General features: G+C 34.7%; 1 protein-coding gene across 4 annotated transcripts in view; it reads right to left on the bottom strand.

Annotated features, from left to right (window-relative positions):
- Positions 1-18842, bottom strand: part of IPO5 (importin 5) — a 55638-nt gene that overhangs the window by 18294 nt on the left and 18502 nt on the right. For all 4 annotated transcript variants that reach the window (XM_070239939.1, XM_023621747.2, XM_070239940.1 and 1 more), the window contains 9 exons: positions 15461-15541; positions 13095-13287; positions 11254-11356; positions 10044-10140; positions 9727-9831; positions 7562-7684; positions 7361-7481; positions 5454-5541; positions 3028-3134 (listed from right to left, as the gene is read on the bottom strand). In XM_070239939.1, the coding sequence (XP_070096040.1) occupies positions 3028-3134; positions 5454-5541; positions 7361-7481; positions 7562-7684; positions 9727-9831; positions 10044-10140; positions 11254-11356; positions 13095-13287; positions 15461-15541 (1018 nt within the window). The remainder of the gene's footprint in view (positions 1-3027; positions 3135-5453; positions 5542-7360; positions 7482-7561; positions 7685-9726; positions 9832-10043; positions 10141-11253; positions 11357-13094; positions 13288-15460; positions 15542-18842) is intronic.

Genomic DNA, 18842 nt, shown 5'->3' with positions numbered 1-18842 from the left:
ATTTACTCTATTATTGTTCCCTTTAGGCTGCTTCACATTCCTTGTAGAACAAAGCAACATATATATAAATATATAAAGCTGGGATCTGTGTACAGCAGTGCTTCTCAAAGTGGTATCCAAGAGCCCTGGAATTTCCTAAAATTCTTTCAGGGGGTCTCACAAGGTCAAAACTATTCTAATAATATTTTTCTTTCACTTTCATTTTGAGGGTATAGTGAAGTATTCCAAGGATTACCACATGTGCGCAACTGCAAAAGACTGAATGTAGAAACAGACATAAGAATTCAGCTAAAATATTTACAAAAAATGTAAAGTAAGACATTCTCACTAATATTTTTTTGTTTTGGAAAAGAGTCATTCTTTATGAAAAATGTTATTTCTGTTAATGTATAATGAGTTTATTATTACTTTTAAACGAAAAATTTAAACATTTGCTGTAATTTCTAATACAGTGAATATTGATATAATCCACATAAACAAAAATGTTCTGGGATCCGTAGTAATTTTTTTTTTTTTTGAGGAAGATTAGCCCTGAGCTAACTGCTGCCAATCCTCCTCTTTTTGCTGAGGAAGACTGGCCCTGAGCTAATATTCGTGTCCATCTTCCTCCACTTTATATGTGGGATACCTGCCACAGCATGACGTGCCAAGCAGGGCCATGTCCACACCTGGGATCCGAACCAGTGAACCTAGGGCCACCAAAGTGGAACATGCGCACTTAACCGCTGCACCACTGGGCTGGCCCCTGTAGTAATTTTTAAGAGTGTAAAGGAGCCCGAGGAGAGAAAGTCTGAGAACTGCTGGTATAAGGTTTAACCAAGTTGCAGACAAATCCTAAATTACATCAGACTTAATGTTTCACTTTTGGGAGCCTAAAACCCATGTAAAGATTAACTCTACTGTGACTAATTCTATGGTTAAAAACTTCTGAAAAATTGCTAATGCTACTATTAAGTATTATAACTTTATTATTTATAATAATAACATTATTATATATGTTTTAAGTGTTTTTCAATTACTCAATATACCATTAAACCAAAATTTCTTAACTGAGGAATAATAATCCTAGGAAACCAATATTTCAATATCTGGTAGTAATCTTTGCATACTGGACTCATTAATTTAAAGAAGAAATGCAGTAAGTACTTATTGAAACAGAAAGATGTCCATATGCGGTTCAGAGAAATAAAAAAAGATATGCCTCATATATTCCCAGCGTGCAGAGTTCCTGGAAGTATGTTCAGCAAAATGCGTTAGTATGGTATGGGGATTCAGAAATGATTTTCTTCCCCTGAATTTTAAGGTTAAAAAAATTTTTTCTGTTCATTATTTAGAGCAAAAACAAACTATTTTTTAAAATAAAGTCAGGTCTATGTCCAGTTACTAGGACATATGTAACTTTTACCACTGTTAAAGCATTTTTCACATATATTAAGTACATTTTTGGATCCTAACCCCAATCCTGGGTGTAGGGCAAGCATCATTTTCCTATTTTACAGACGAGGAAACAAAGGTGCAAAAGACTTGCTCAAAGTCATACATTTAGCAATAACAAATTTTTATTAAGAGTTTACTGCCATACTTGTAACGCCTTTTGCATCAAGCTAGTAAGCTGTAGAAGGAACTTTTAAAGTCAAATTCGTTAGCTACAAATCACAACCACATCCACAACAAGTCTATTTGAAGAATAATGTGAATCAATGGAGAAACACTTAACAGCTGGTTGACCTTGTATACCCTTTTGATGTCTCTGGGCTTTACTTTCTTCATCTTAAAAATGGAAAAGCTAGATTCTTTCTAGCAGGCTCTTACAGGTTGAGCAATCTGTGATGCTATCTCCATCCCTTTGGGAAAAAACCTTCAAAAAATTTAGGGGGTAATAAAAGGGGAAAACTATTATACAAGACCCAAACATAAAATCACATCATTAAAAAGTGATAGTGGTTTTGGACCATGCCATTTTGGATAAATAAGAATCTTACATGACAAGGAGGAGCTAAGTAAGTAGCAAAAGGGCTAGAGTTCCAAATAATTCACTTTCATTTGAAGCTGGTCTTCTGTTACTCTGTTTTACAACTTTAAGATCCCGAATCAACGGTTTGACCCTCAAGTCTGTCTCTTGTAATGTACCTTATAGACATAAATATTACAAGTAAGCCAGGATTTCTGTAGAAGAGTGTATGCAGCAGCATTATTTGTAATCAATAAAAATTATTAGTATTTAATGAGGAATTGTGAAATGCTACGTGGCTGGTAAACAAATGAGGAAGGCTATTACATGGCGATATGATGTACTGTGGAACAAAAACTTAAGGTCAGTAATGGTGTGTCTATATAGTATATTCACATTCAAAAGACCCTGCAGACAATGCATAAATGAGATCAGAGAAAAGTCTCAGAGAACAGTTAACAGTGGCCACCTCTGAATTTAACTTAAGGAACTTGTAGTTTATTTCTGTGTTTGATTTTTTAAAAAATCGAGCCCATTAACTTTATAATTAAAAAGACAAAAATAAAGTATGTATATAACAACTTTTGGCATTGATATAAATTACAGGTACAAAAGCTAACAAATAATTTGTTAGGAAAATAATAGAAATTTAGAAGTACCTTTTCTTTTGATTACACTAGACATTTTTTGAAGTAAAAGATAGTGGATGAAGGAAGATCATATGAATCAAATATGCTAATATTTCATAAACAACCAAATAAGAATGTCTTAAATTCAAATATAGGTATCTCTGGCTAGGGAGAAAAATCTGCAAATTTTCCTTAGAACTTAAAATTTTTTCCTATACACTGAAGCCAGTTCTGGGGAGAACTGAGTAATATTTGTAGTGATAAGGAAAAACATTCTTTAGTGTAAGATTGACTAAATAGAACCTTATTAGTATCTCATAAAAATTAGGTTAAGCATAGAATCTAAAAAGGCAAAGATTAATTTTTAGACACAGTCTAAGCAATTAGAGTTTAAGACTTAGGAAGCCACATTCCACTATTCTAACATTTAAAAGAGACATAGCTTACGATTTTGAAGCATTTGCATAATGTGTTCCTTGATCATCGGCAGAACGAGCTTTCCACCAAGTCCACAAGCCATTCGGTCCAAAGCACTCTCACCAGCAACCGCATTGCTACACACAAACAAAATAATGTATTCAACAGATTCAAAACACCCAAGAACAATATACTGTACAGACATACTTCTAAACATGTTATCAAATAGGACTGAAAAATAATAATTCAAGAGGTCTTTCAAATGTACTAGTGCAGTTAGTTCTGAGTTGAAAACCCTAGAGTCAAGGGGTGCAGGAGGGAATAAAATTTTTATCATGATTCACCATAGATAAAAATTTTTATGTCTGAATCTTATTTTTCAAGACTTTTCCCTTTCTTTTCCTCTCCCCACACACGGCCCTCAGCTAAAACTTAGCTTCTGATACTTTCAAGACTCAGCAGTGTGAGCAGGTTTAGGAGACTTGGATGCCTCCTTTCCTGGAGACGCATCCTTCAAACTTCTCCATGCACAGCACTTACAGGACTGAAGAGGGCTGACACTGGACGATCCCACTCACTGGGTTCACCTTGAAAGGGGCACCAACTGCATCGCCAAAAGTTACACATAAGTGAAACTCCGTTCTAGTGTTTTCACTGAAAACTGAAGAAATCTGGACATAAAAGCCCTTGCACTGTCTTAGAACTGCAAGATTAGTAGTGAGTTTGTCATGTGTATAATCTTTAACTGTTCTATGAGACACGACTATGAAGATGAAGCTATCAACGATTTTTAGAACAAGTTAAGCATTAAACTTATCTTGAAAATATCTTTACGGCCTATTTACTCACAGATGAGATCTTATTCATCCAGTCCAGAAAAAACAGCTTCATAAACTATATAAATTTAAACACCATTTACAGGGCAAATTAAAGGCGGGGTAGCAGCATATTACAGTAACCGAACCAGGGAAAGGAAACCCAATCTAAGTTGAGACTTCTCTTCAGCCCTATTAGGTGATTTCCAGTAAAGGATTAATTTCATATCCTTCAGTATTAAAGCTAGAAGTGAGTTCTTTCTTTCTTTCTTTTGGTGACAAAGATTGGCGTTGAGCTAACATCTGTTGCCAATCATCTTCTATTTTATGTGGGATACTGCCACAGCGTGGCCTGATGAGCTGTGCTAAGTCCACTCCTGGGATCCGAACCTGCAAACCCTGAGCTGCCAAAGTGGAGCAGGTGAACTTAACCACTTTGCCACTGGGCCAGCCCCAAGAAGCCAGTTATTTTTAATAACAGAATTAAGTCTCAAAAGTGTGCCATATATTCTGTAAGTCAAATGTCTTTATTTTTATTATTTATCTATTTTTTTAAAGATTGGCACCTGAGCTAACAACTGTTGCCCATCTTCTTTTTTTTTCTTCCCAAATCCCCACAATACATAGTTGTATATTTTAGTTGTAGGTCCTTCTAGTTGTGGCACGAGGGACGCCGCCTCAATGTGGCCGGATGAGCGGTGCCATGTCTGCGCCCAGGATCTGAATCAGCAAAACCCTGGGCTGCCATAGCAGAGTGCGCGAACTTAACCACTCGGCCACGGGGCTGGCCCCCAAATGTCTTTATTTTTAATCTAATATCTGTTACAATAGTTTGTACTGACTACCAATCTTTCAGGGGAATAATTTCAAGAAAGGGAGGTATACAACGCACTGAGAATAACAGAAGTGGTATTAAACCCCAGTCTACTAACTGGCTACGTAAGCTTGGACAAATTGCTCAAACTTCCCTCTCCATTCCTGCATCTGTAAGACAATAATGCACCTTTAGGACTGTTGAAAGAACCAAAACAACAGCTCTAAAGTGCTAAGCTTCACACACATGTAAGGGCCATCATCACTACTGGATGGCAACTACAGATTTTGGTTGACTTTTCCATTGGAATCTATATTCACGGGGGCCTCCTAAGTGGAAAGGAGTAACAATAATGCCAGTGCTACTGTAACCTATTATCCCAATCTCACCACCAATGTTTCCTCTCTAGCCTAATGTTAAATTGCCTTCTATTGGGAAAATAGGGTATTTCGTAGGGAACTGTGCTGAAACAACTATTCTAAGTGAGGTCTATTCACATAAAGGCATTTATCACAATAAAGCTTCTTTATACATACCTTAAAAGATAAATTTTTTCAAACTAAAAAAATTCTGAAGAAAAGTTAGAGTAAGATGGGGTAGAAAAGATAGCTACTTTAATAAATATAAATAAATGTAATTGACAAAATTTGATATAGAAATGCATACTTCAGAAAGCCCAAGTGCCCCATATTTGAAACTTAAAAATTCAGTTTCAGATTACAGAATGCAGCAGGGAAGAGACGGGCCTTGTAACCTAAAGCTCTTGCGACCTGACCTCTTCTATTCCGTCAAGGAATCTTCACACAGTATCTGATGTCTGCAATTACCTGTCAAAATCGTCATCTTCTAGTTCATCCGCATTTGCCCAATCCTCATCCTCTTCAAGATCAACCATCATTGCTAACATCTGAGGAACTGAAGTAAATAATTATTTCATACGTGAAGACTGTGGCTTTTTTATGTTGTCAATATTGCGACTTACCCACAAGAATTTTTGTAAAAAATGAAAAACGAAGGATTTACTTTGCCTCCAAGACAAAGACAAGAAAATTATTTGCCTGTTCCCCCAACATCTGGTTGATGAAATTTTAACGTTTTGGCCTCATTTTATTTAGATCTTGTTCTTTTTAAGAGCAACATTCAGGATACAAAGTCAAACTTGCTAAATCCTACTACCTTCTCTCGCTCCCTCACCAGATGCAAGCACCATAACCAAGTCAGTATTTCTCATTTCCAAACTGTTTTTGCACTTCAACTACAGACATCTATATCTATATATAAAATATAGTCGTGTTTCAAGGTTTTTTAATATAATAAATGGAATTATATGTATTCTTTGGCGATTTGTTTTTTTCTCAACATGTGTGGATTTCAACTTAATCACTTTATAATATTCCATTGCATAAACACATTATCCTGTTGATGAATGTTTGTGTTGTTTCCAATTTTTTTCCTATTACAAAATTTGCTTTGATGAGCTTTATACATATCTCCTTGACAAGCTAAGTTCAGGGCATGAAACTGTTACAAGTATCTTCAATACTACTAAAAAGCCACTAAACTGCTCTCCACAAGTGGTTGCATAAACTTGCATTCCTAAGGGAAATTTAAAAGGAGGCCTGTCTTGTTTCACAGTGAAGTGCCCTGGAGCTGTGAAGAAGAGTTCTTTCCAATCCACACCCTTCATCATCAATACTTGATACTGTCAAACTTTCTGACAACTTGTATTTCACAATTACACTTGTTTTTATTGAGACTGAACAGGGTTTGTTAGCTATTTTAGGTTCCCGGTGTGAATTTCCTGTTCCTAGACTTTGCCCACTTTCTAGATACCAAAACTTTCTTGATTGGGTGCACTGTAACTGTTTTCTCCCAGTCTGTGGCTCATCTTTTAATTTCACTCATGGTGTATTTGGTTGGTCAAAAAATTGTTTAGTACTTGCAAATTTAGTTAGCAATGTTTGCATCTATGGTTTGTGATTCCATCTTGAAAAAACCCTTTTCTAACTGTCAAACTTGTAAAATGTATTTGTATTATTTAGGTGTTTAATTAACTCCAAATTGATTTTTAAAGGATATTTGAGGTTGGGATACATTTTTTCCCACAGAAATAACCAGTTGGCAGCAACCTTCGATGAGTTATCTTTTTAAGCCTGCTTTCTTTCATGTAAGTGCATCTGCTTCCACTTTTGTTCCATCTGATCCACTTGTCTACACCCGCAGCATCAACAAATTCTAAATCTTCAAGATGACAGGGCAAGATCTCTACTTTGCCAAAACTGTCTTGGCTACTCCAGGCACTATGTTCTTCTACATGAATTTTACGATCAATCTTATCATGACCAACGCTATCAGGATTTTGACTGAAATTACATTGAATTTATAGATTAATTTGAGAGAAGTAATATTTAGTTTTTCTATTAGTCATTCAATATATTATCTAAATTTCTCCACAAACATATTCTAAAGAAACAAATTTCTCCATCTACCTCTTCTGATTTATTTCCAGGCATTGCAAGTCATGCCTGCTATTATGAGGTTTCAGGGTGTCCAAGCATGGCCACCATATTGGGTCCAGGCACATAAGTATGTATAGATACATTTCCCCAAATTCATCTGATTTTTGAAAGAACGTTTATTATATCAACAAATCCATGAACTTACATAATTCTCAGCTAATTTTTCCAACAATTTTCCCACATTAACACAAACTATTTAAAGGCCTTTGACTTACTTGTCTGTGCAACAATATTGGTATGTTTTCTTAACATAGCAGCTGCAGTCTCAGAGAGGGTCACGATTACTTCAAGGGCAAGCTGGCGTTGCATATTATTGAGGCTAGTGTCTCCACACAACTACAAAGAAGACAGATTTGTATGTTTACTTCACTCACTGAAAATAATAAACACAACATTCACTGAAGTATTTAACTTACCTTTAGGCTTAGCTGTAAAGTAGCTTCCAAGTGGGGACGCAAATACTTGGGCACAGTATCTGCAATCTCCACCAGGGATTTCAGGACTGAATCGTCATTCTGATAGCATGAGTCATTCACAGCCTAGAAAAGATGAAACAGAAAAAAACTCTGTGTTCAAGAGTCACTTTATGACACCTCATTAGCCAAAACATTAAGAGGCAGACAACAGAGAAATACTTATTAGACTGTTTTTCGCTAAATAATAACTTAGCAATCTGCATTATGCAAATGTTCTACCTACAGCCACATGTACACCTTCCTTTTGAATTAGAAACATATAAAATAAAGATCTAAACCTAAGTCAAAATTATAACAAGTGAAACTATAATAAGCAACATAACAAAACGTACAGCTGTCAAAGAATTCTTTTCATAACCAGGAATCCCCTTCTCCTGTCCTTCCAATATCCATATCATAATCTTTTTCATAATACAGTAAATACTAGATCCTATGATACATTTAAAATGTCCAGTATCACCCAATTTATTTCTTTGACACTCAGTTTGGTCACTGTGGCATTTAAGTGTGCATTCTGTATCTACCATTGCCTACATCAGAGTGACAGCTCTTAACGGTTATGGCTAACATTTTAAATTCAGAGGAAGAAAAATTTAAAATTGACTTAAACAGCTGAGGAACTCAAGATTTTTAGGTAATAAACTACTAATACAATAGGACGGAACAGATAATCTTTTGTCATTGACCTAAATTATCTTCTCAGTTTGATAGCATGGTAAGAAGAGTTTCTATGAAATCCTGCTAATAACCCTGCATCACGTAGGAACCTTCAGCTTTAGCTCTAATCCTCTCTAACCCAGTGCTTCTCAACAAGGGCACTATTTCTCCCAGGAGGTGTCTCTTGATTGTCACAAGATTGAGGATAGCAAAGGCCAGGGTTACTAGATATCCTGCATCTGACACAAACGCTTATGAGGAATTCACATGACCTTTTTATCATGCACTTCACATGATCATAAGTGTCAGACACTTATAAAAATGAAAAACTTGTTTATAATGATCTGAACCTAGAACCTAACTCACAAGTTATTTTTTGCCTGATTTTAATGCACCATGAACGCCCCTGCCAAAACATAAATACTCCATAAACCAAGGATGCATACATACTTTGTTTTGCCTGAAACTTCACCTTTTCTGGAAACCAAATCATCAATAGTAACAGCAATCCTGGCATTTGACTTGTCAGTGATACCTCTGTATTGGTCCATGTTTTTCGCTATTGCATTTGGATAGATCACTCAGAAATCACCTAGTCTCCTATGATTTTTGTTGTAGTCACACTCTAGCATTTACATATGGAAAAGGAGGCCATATATACTATGCATTACTTTCTTTTTCTATGTTACTTTCTATTTCTTCTTTGTATTCACTTAGAGTCACATACTAATATTTTTAAAACTTTTGCATGTTATATTATCCATACATTTCATTTTAGGATAGAATACAAGAAATTGCAAAATATTTGTTATAAAAAGTGGTTTGGAGTCTGACAAGGTTAAGAATCACTACTCTAACTTACCTTACCTTATTTTATGTTCTGATTGAGGCAGAAGGTATCCTTAAAATAATAACAACCTTGGGATCTAATAATGTGAATTAATTATAAACTATTTACTTTATAACATAAGCTGTTACAAGCCCTGTGGTTAAGGGTAAGGACTGTAGTCCAATCTGGGTTTGAACTGTGCACTATTCTACCACTTACCAACACTGTGACCTGGGGCAAATTTCTTCTCTTTTCCTCTTTAGACTCTCCTTATGTAAAATGGGCATTAAATTTCACAGGTTATTTGGTCGAGTAAATGAAAGAAACCTATGTGATTATATATTCAATAGTAAGCATAAATTGCTTATATCATTTGCATTATAGATAAATTTTGAAACTCTAACCTAAATATTTTAAGAGTTCCCAAAGGCAATAGATGTATGCTCAACGGGGACAGGTTTGCATATTTTGTTTGCTCCTATACTCCCCGTGCCCAGTGCCAGCACATAGCAGGCAATAAATATTTACTGAATAAATGAATGCACTAGAGAGCTCTGATGAGAATTTAAAGAAAACCAATAAAGATATAATTATCACCAATTTTATACTGTTTTCTTACCTGTAAGAATCCGGGTAACAAGTCTGCAAAATGTTTGAACAGAGCAACGTTATGCTCATTTGCAAGTATAAATGCAGCTGTAGCTCTAGCAGACAATGTTCTAATCTAAAAAGAAGAGAGTGAAAAATGTCAAACATGAGGCATTTTTACTGGATCCAAGTTTTCTTACTCCAGATGAAATTTTCCTTATCAGTAAAAGCAGTATTTGTATTTTAAAGTATAAAAGTAAAGACAATCTTCAAATACACAAACTTCTTTCACAAGTTAGATGTTATATTAAATTAGGTGTTAATATTAATGGACTTGAAATTACTTACCGATGGATGTTCCTGATCTTGCATACACTGAACTAGCATCCGTTTGATGACATCTAAATAGTGCTGCTGCTGGTTCCCAAAAATTCCAGGAAAGTTCCTAAAAAACAGATCCAAAGCACTCTTTAAAAACTACATTATATCTTAGTAAAGTGTCAGCTAGACCATGTAGTATTATAATCTAATCTTAAACGCCAGCTTGACTGCACAAGTGTGCATCAATCCTTAAGGTGGAACATCATCCACCCATCCTCCAAGCAATCCTCTTCCAGGGTTAGGTGAACGGAACAGTGTAGTGGCGAGGACTGGGCTGGGAGCAGAGGCAACCCAGATGCACGTTACTCAGCAAACCATCCCAGCCCTTTGTTTTACACTCCATCTCAGTGGGAAGCCGACATGGAGTGTAGGACGGGGTTTCAGATGGTAACTACAGTAACCACGCTTTCTGACAATCTGTTCCCAGCCTTGGTGATCCAGGTAGGCCAAGCTATGCTCCACTTTAAATCTGGCAAACAATTAAACTTAATACTTCTACTTAAATCTCTACTCTGGATTGTTGATATAAGATCCATTTCACAACTGAAGTAGAAAATAGTGTGACATCTACCTTTAGCCTCTTCTGATGCTCAGGTGTATCTTATTTTAAAAGTGTATATGATCTTAAAAAGTTGTAAATCTAATCATATTACATTTTAAATGTGGTAGAAGCATATGATAACACAGTATGCCAAAAATTTTCTTAATGCAGATAATCATTTAATTACAAACTTGGACCATTTGCTTATAAATATATGAATTTACTAAAATATAGTGTTTTCATAAAGCTTGCTCATAAAAGACCAGAAAACAACAGGGATTCACCAGCATTTTCTTTCTCTTCAAGATGCCATTATTAAAGTGGCTTTCTAAAAGCTACATTAAGTACTGTGTCAATCTCCAAATAAAGAAGAAACTGTTCCAGAAATTTCTTCAGAATCATAAGAGACAAATGAAAGAAATAAAGTTGCAGAGAACCTCTGAATACAAAAAAGACTCATAATATGAAATAAAAAGCTGTGTTTTTTCAATTTCACTTCCAATGCAAATACAAAGCTTATCTAAAGGCATTATTTTAAGTCTAAAAAGTTAAGTTGGACTAAAACAATTAATTAAAATGTGCTTCGTGCATTCATGACATTAAAATTTTTTTTAAAAATGAGATCGATGTATATACCAGAAAATGTGAAGGGCAGCTTCTCGCAGTCCCATGTTTTGAGAGCTGACTGAATCAAAAAGGAACTTCAAACCTTCAGGCCACTGGTTGTTGCCATCTTCATCTGTAAGTAAAGAAACCCAGGCATAAAATGTGCAAGTTAAAACTTCACAACATTTAAGGGTGAATCCTTTCATTTCATAAGCCTCATTCAATATGCAGTAGTAGAACGTGTCATGTGCTCTACATTTTAAAAAACAATTCCAATAAAAGTAGGTCCTTTAACTATAGAAATGGCATTATAATCTTGTAAAAAGCAACCGTGTGTATTTGGGTTACATAAGCATAGATCTTAGCATGGTTATTTCTAAGGAGTGGGATTTGGAGAAAAGGCAAAACTTTTGACTATCTGACTGGTTCAATCTTTTATATATACCATCGTTATTAAAGAGTTTAAAAGCTAATATTTGGTAACAAGGTCTTGAAACCAAAATAATTATTACTTTCAAACTGGAGAAGATACGGGAGTGGGAATCCCAGGACCCAGAGCAGTGCTCATGCTATCAATGTTTACTTTTAAACAAGATTTAAAAATACTGAATTTTTGTGATACTTTGTAATAAAAATGAGTAAGCACAAAAACATATTGTACCAGTTAAGAAACTCACTAGTTATATTGTCACAAAGAACTTAGCTGCAGAAATTACAGCTGAGTTATGTACTTTCTTTTTAAAAATTTCCCCCATATTTGCTAAACTTCTCTGAAATGACAAGTGTGCTACTTAGCTGACATTAAAATACGCTTAATCCATCCCTTCAACATAAAGATGACGTTTTGAGGGGGAATAAATTAGCTGCTTAAAAAAAAAAAACCTATGGAGAGAGCACTTTGAAACAGTTTAGGAAAGTTCCCATAATTAAGTGATTTTGATGTAGAAATGATGTCACCTATAAAAATTCCTACCTGCACACTTACACTTGAAAATAGACTTCTCTAAGCTTTTAAAAGAATTCAACATTGAATTTCTATGGTTTTGAACTTACTTAAAATAAAAAATTTAACACATTTCCTATTAGTTTTTAAGAGCTGGTTGATACCAGTAAGCTGAATGGAACAAGAACTTCTACATTACTGGTAGCTGAGATTAAAAAATTAGTGTCATGATTTACTAAGTACAACCAACAATTCTCCCACTTAGCCCTTATTTTAGTGACGTATCCTTTTCAACCTCCAAAAATGCCACCTAAGTGAACTGAGTTTAAAATCACACCTATGAATCTGTCCAAAACAATAATGAAATATATTTCACTACATTATTAATATTTTCAGCATGGCCAAAAAGTTTTGACTGCTGGTAAAATGTATTTTTGAATGTTTTCTTTTTATCTCATCCTTCAAAAATATTTTTGGGTATTTTATAATATACAAAGTATAGCAGTATAATAGCACATATGCACAATTTATAAATACACAAACATAACAGCAAAAGCACCTGAAGTCCACTGATTTCTACTTCTATTGGCAAGCTTAATCTACAAAGTAGATTGTAAGTTAGAACGTGCTTTCAAAACTTTACAGATTAAGAGGGAAATAAAACCAACAATTTTCAAGTAAACTATAAAATTATTTCTCCACATGGATGTTTCCAAGGCCAATGGGTAAGTATTATGTCTACATTTCACAAACATCTCTAATTTTTGGCTCTAAATGCAGAATCTATAATCACTCTCATTTTGAACAGAATAAATGGTGCTCAGGTACTTGTGAATATTTCTCTAAAAAGATTCCACTTAAAAAAAAAAAAGGAAGGATATACTCATTTTCTTCTATAACATAATAATAAATGTATCTGCATACATACCTATTAAATTCCGGGCCAGCTCCGCAGCAATATCACAAATTTTTTTCCTCATGCTAGACTGTGTTTCCATTTGAATAATCATCAGTAGTTCACTCTTGATGGCAGTCTGAACGTCAGAAGGAAGAGTTGGATAGACTTCATCAAAGGCAGAGGACAAAAGACGTCTTAGGAGAACAGCAGCCATTTGTCTAGCCTATAAATAGACAACATTGTTAATAACTCGGTGTCTTATGAGAGAAAAAATTTCCAACAAACTAGATTCACTCTGCCATTGATGTATTTTACTATTTTATTTTTACAATTAATTTCAAAGGCACTTTGTCAGATTTTTAAAAAAATAGGTAAAATACATAAAATTCCTTCTAATCACATCAGTCTACTATATAGAAAATGGCACCCAAAAGCTGTTTTTGTGTATAACTGAAGAAAAGCCCTGAACACATTAGATCTCAAATAGGAACACAGCTTAGCAATGATAAACCTGCCTTTAATTCTGATTTTTAATACATTCTTTGGAGAAAAACAAATCTTAATATAAATTGCAAACCCTATAATGTTCTTTTCCTACCTCTGCCTCGGGCTCTCATAATGAAGCACCTTTCCTCCCTTAATCTTTGCTCCCAGGCTGGCCTATCTTGCCCATTGCTGCCCTTTCATTAGCCTCTTAGACAAAATGCTATCAAATCCGTTTATCTTTACGCTTCACTCATGCAAACATACAAGTTCTCAATACCTAAAAAGTGTTAACAGTCTCAATGTGCATATTCTTATCTCATTTTAAAATCTGTAGAATATATTTAAGTTTGGCGTTTTCTGCATAATATTCCTTCAGATTACCAAAAGAAAAGTCAAGACAACTGCCATTCTAAAATTTTATCATATTAAATCAATAAGCCATCACAAATATTAAACCAAATTTTTCATACTCTTTTTTTGCTGGGCTACAGCTAGTCATCACCATAACTACTCTGGGACTATGACCAACACAAAAAGATTTAAGTTATGTTATACAAACAAAATTTGCCAATTTTTTTCTCCATATACTTTTCAGTGAGAAATCTTTTTATCTGAATTACTTTTGGCAGATAGCAAACTTTCCAAAAAAGTGTGTGCTCTAGAAAGGATTCAAAGTGGTTAAAATCCCCCGAAAAGTGGTTAAAATTTGTGCAGTCCTTCTCACACATATGCTGGAAACCATGAAGCCACAATTAAGATGCTGAGGCCAGTTCACAATCATCCTCTAATTTCTAAATCACATCAAATTATTTAAATATGGCTCAATATGTGTTTTTAAAAATAAAATTCACTAATTTTCATATTATTCTTGGCTTTAAAATTTGTTTTGTAGCTGACTTACATCAATCTTCAAGAATTAAAATAGCCAACTGTTTTTAGAGACTTAAGTTACCTTATATATGTCTGTTCTTCATGTTTGACATTCATTTTGAATGAAACAGAGAATATGTTACAAAGGTGAAGAAGCGCCTTTTGGGTCATCTATTTTAAAAAACTGGGGCACTTTAAAAATGTTTTCAAAGTGTTACCAGAGAACATGAAATTGCCAATTCAAACTGATTTGACTAGAAATCAGATTTCACTTCCATCATGTGTTAACATAAGCATTTTACACATAGTGTGACTGTTAGCAAAGAAGTTTCCCTTTACAAATCATAAATGCAATGCTTCCTAGGTGGGTAAGTTTTCTAGACTTGGGTATTTTGACTCCTTTTCCAAAATAAATACAGACTATTCAATTAAGATTCAGTATACTCAAGGATATTACTTTGGGGAAGGGAAAAAAGTTAGCTGCTAAATGCACAGAAAACCAGTAAGAAATTATAAATTTGAATTTGATAAGGTAACTAAGTAATTTGCCAAAAACTATGATTTTTAAAGCACTCCACAAAGTGTCTCTTTGCTCCTAAACATCTTTAGCACATATTCTTCACCACTGAGAGATGGCTATAAGCATAACATTTTTAAAGATAGACCAAAGTATTTATTCAGAAATATCTGGCAACACATTAAAACACTACACGAATTAAATTTCCTCCTTTAGAATGGTTTCAAGGAAGAAAATTTTTTATAGTTACAGAACTCACTTAAATTTACTAATTTTTATGTAGTTATTTAAGAACCACTAACTTTCAAATAGTCTAGACACATCATCTTACATGGAAAAAAAGAAATTCTCACTTTTAATACAGAGTACTTAAATTATAACTTCAAAGTAGCTTTTAGAAAATAAGTTCAAAGTCCTGATAACGTCTAGGCAGTAAACAACAGTTCTCATTATCTACTCTGCCCACATCTGATAGCCAAGTTGTTCTGTAGCAACGTCATATTCTCAAATATTCAAGTAGTACCTCCTCAGCAGCTGTTGTATTTCTGATGGCTTGTAAGAGGAATGTGATCTTTGATTGGCCTGGGATATTCTCATAGGTTTCCTACATGAAAAGAAAAACATTAGAGCTTAGAAGATAATGTCAGAAAACTTCTTGAGTACACCAGTGAGAAGAAATGAAACAAAGAGTGGGAAAGATCTAGACATGAGGGTCATATAATCTGGGTTTGGTGTTAAAATTTTCTCCTGTGACATAAAACATACTTCAGATAGGTTAGGAAAGAAGACGTCCACGGAGTTACTTATCAAGTTCCTTTCCTCCTTTATCTCTTAAATGGATTCTTCTGATGTATGTGCACATTTTCCCAACTTTTGCTCCCTTAACAAAACTCAAGGCCTCAGAGAGCCAAAAAATTGTTGAATGTGATCTGAGCTACCATGCTACAAAGTAAGTGCTCACTCAACATCCCCGTACATCATGGAAAGCTGCTCATCTCATCAACATCTTTTAGGCCAGATTATGAGGAAGTGGTTCAAAGTACCACTACTCACAACCACCAGACACCTCACATGAAGCAAGTCAGAGAAGGGAAAAGCAAAGTATTCAAATTCTTTATGCCACCCTTTCTTTCAAGCAAGGATTATACTAAAACCATATTATAAACATAAATAAATACGGTCAGGAGAAATTTGGCCAGGAGACTTTAGCATCATTTTAATAGATCTAGAAATCTAGGTTTTGTGACTCAGGACACTTCTTTCCTTCTCCATTAATAACATAAAATGAGAGCAAATTGGTTAACAATAAAAAGCAAGCTGACACCAATTAAAAGACTGAGTGTCAGTGGATCAAAAAATAATGGATAAACATACGACGTCTACAAAAGTTAAGGTGAAGAGAAGTATAGATTCATGTACAAAAATTCTAAAAGCAGTCTTTCACTGTGGAAAAGAAAGCATTATTTTAAGTACACTTGGACTTGTTTTCCCCCAAGAAGCCTCTTAGTAAATAAATGTAGTCCACTCTCATCTATCCACTTTAAGGGTATAATGTAGCTAACATGTTAATTTTCTAGCAGTCTAAGTTCAGAGCTTGCCTGCTTTCTAAGAGCTACCACCCCATATAAATCTACCTGGTTTCTTTGGAGAGATGTGACAAGGACCAGGGAGGGAAAACAGGGCTTCTCTGAATCCACATCTACCTTATACCTTTTACTTAGTGCTCCCCGGTAGCCCTGAGATATTGACAGATAAGGAAATAAAGGCTCAGAAGTTAATGACTTGCCCAAGGTCACAGACAATAAACAGAAGAAAGAACTCTGGTCTTGAGGTCAACTGTACTCACATCTCCCTGGCTGATCGCTCTCTCTAAATTTCACCCCTGAGGGCTCATTCCACCAAACCACCAGTTCTATCACGCAGTGCTACACAGTTTTCAAACTTCCCAAACATATCTCAGCTTGGGGGAGAGTAAATTTTGGGAAAAAGAGAATTCAAAATGTTCTGATAACCTCAACTTCCTCTAAATACATAAGCACACAGGAACAAAACAATGCTGAACACTGTCACACGTACTCACGGCTGAAGAGAGAAGATGATCTGAATTTATTTACCCAGAAATGAGATAATTTATCTAAAGATATTCACAAGATGACTGTAAAAATGGTATGTACACCTTTAGGTTTTTCACTTATCTTTATCAAAGCAACTCAAAAACCAGTATAGCCTTTTCATTTAAACAGTCTCTTGCAGCACAACAAAAATGTCTTTTTATTTTTTGCACCTATCTTAGCCCCTGATGCACTGTAGACGCTACAGATGTTTCACACTTAAATTTCCAGTGGTCTAAATAAAGTTTTGGAAAAATTTTTTCCACTAGGGTTTTGCTCTGAGAAAACCTGATATAAATTGTGAGGATCTCTAGCCTCGCCCAGGTGGGTCTATTAGTATGACAGTTATACTATGTTAATTCTAGTAAGGACTTAAAAACATTAAGTCAAATATTAAACTCTATTTCATAATGAATTAGAAGTCACTGGAGGGCGAGTTTAGTACGCATGATATCTGACTCCTGAGGGAGGGTTCTCCCCATTTGATTCGTTCTTTTGCGGCAATCCAGATATAGTATTACAACGATACCAAAACACTGGTCAAGGAGAATAGTTTGGCAAAAAGAACAGCCTTAAAATCAAAAGTGTAACTTTTTCTAGCCTAAACAGACCGAGTTCCACAAAAACGGGGTTGGTATCTTTTCCTGTCCGTATTCCGAGCACCTTGCACATAAGAGTACAGGAAATACAGAGAATATTTCTAAGAATATTACTAGCACTCGTCCAAGCAGGTTCAATGAATGTCACCAGTGTTGTGGCAAATAAAATTCCACTTCCATTTGATTCTACCATAAACAATCACACAACGTAAAGCAGATTTCACCTCCCCTCTTCCCACCCACAAAGGAGAAACGCTAATATGTACTCATCTCACTTACTCCATCAATATTTATGGCAAGCCTACTTTGTGCAGGGAAACGTAAAAGAGGGGACAAACAGCTTTTACCTAGCAAACACCATGGTTCCTCAAAAATCAGGTATATTTTTCAAAACATTATCCTCTTTCAATTCAAATCTCATTAATGAAGTTCTATATTATAATCAATGAGGAACAGTCAATGGAAAAAATTAATAAGAATACAAAATCCATGCACATGATTAACAAAACACTTAAGCTTATGCCACATAAAAATGTTTAGTCATGAACGCTATGGACATTCAATTTTGGATTACTTGTTAATTATTCATTCAATTGTGTCTTCATGTTAATTACTGTATTTTGAGACTTTAAGGGCATTTAAATCATTTCTTCAAATATCAGGAACATTTTTTGTAAAGTTAAAGAGAAAGCCCTTGAAAAAATATTAATAGAAATAAAATATAAAGACTACCAAATGGTTTATACAATGGAAACTTTTTAAAGTTTTGAAGCTCTTCAATGCTTTCAACAATATATTACAATAAAAGAAAGTCACTTACTGTACTTGATTCCATATCTGAAGACAAAACAAGTCACCTTAGTCAACAGTTTGGCATTTATGTGTCAACTAAGTATTTTTATTTTGACTGAGTAAATTACAAAGATATTTACTGAGCCCTTGCCAATTCTATAGTTCAAAAAAAGGTCTCTATTTGCTACATCAGACTGCAATACTCAATTTTATTTAGTTTGATTATTTATAAAAGGCTTGTGTCAAAAGGAAAAAAAAAGATTAAGGTATCATCACACAACTATTTCTTTTTGCAAATATTTTGCTTTTTTAGGAAGCTCTATTTACAGACCAGCTTAGTGCCATATTATATGGTGCCAGGGGGCTTTCCCTCAAACATTTACCTTTTTTGTGTCAAATTAAG

Source organism: Equus caballus, chromosome 17 (assembly GCF_041296265.1).
Source record: "Equus caballus isolate H_3958 breed thoroughbred chromosome 17, TB-T2T, whole genome shotgun sequence".
Taxonomy (NCBI): Eukaryota; Metazoa; Chordata; class Mammalia; order Perissodactyla; family Equidae; genus Equus; species Equus caballus.
The sequence above is the reverse complement of the archived record's forward strand: the minus strand, read 5'-3'. Positions and strand labels throughout refer to the sequence as shown.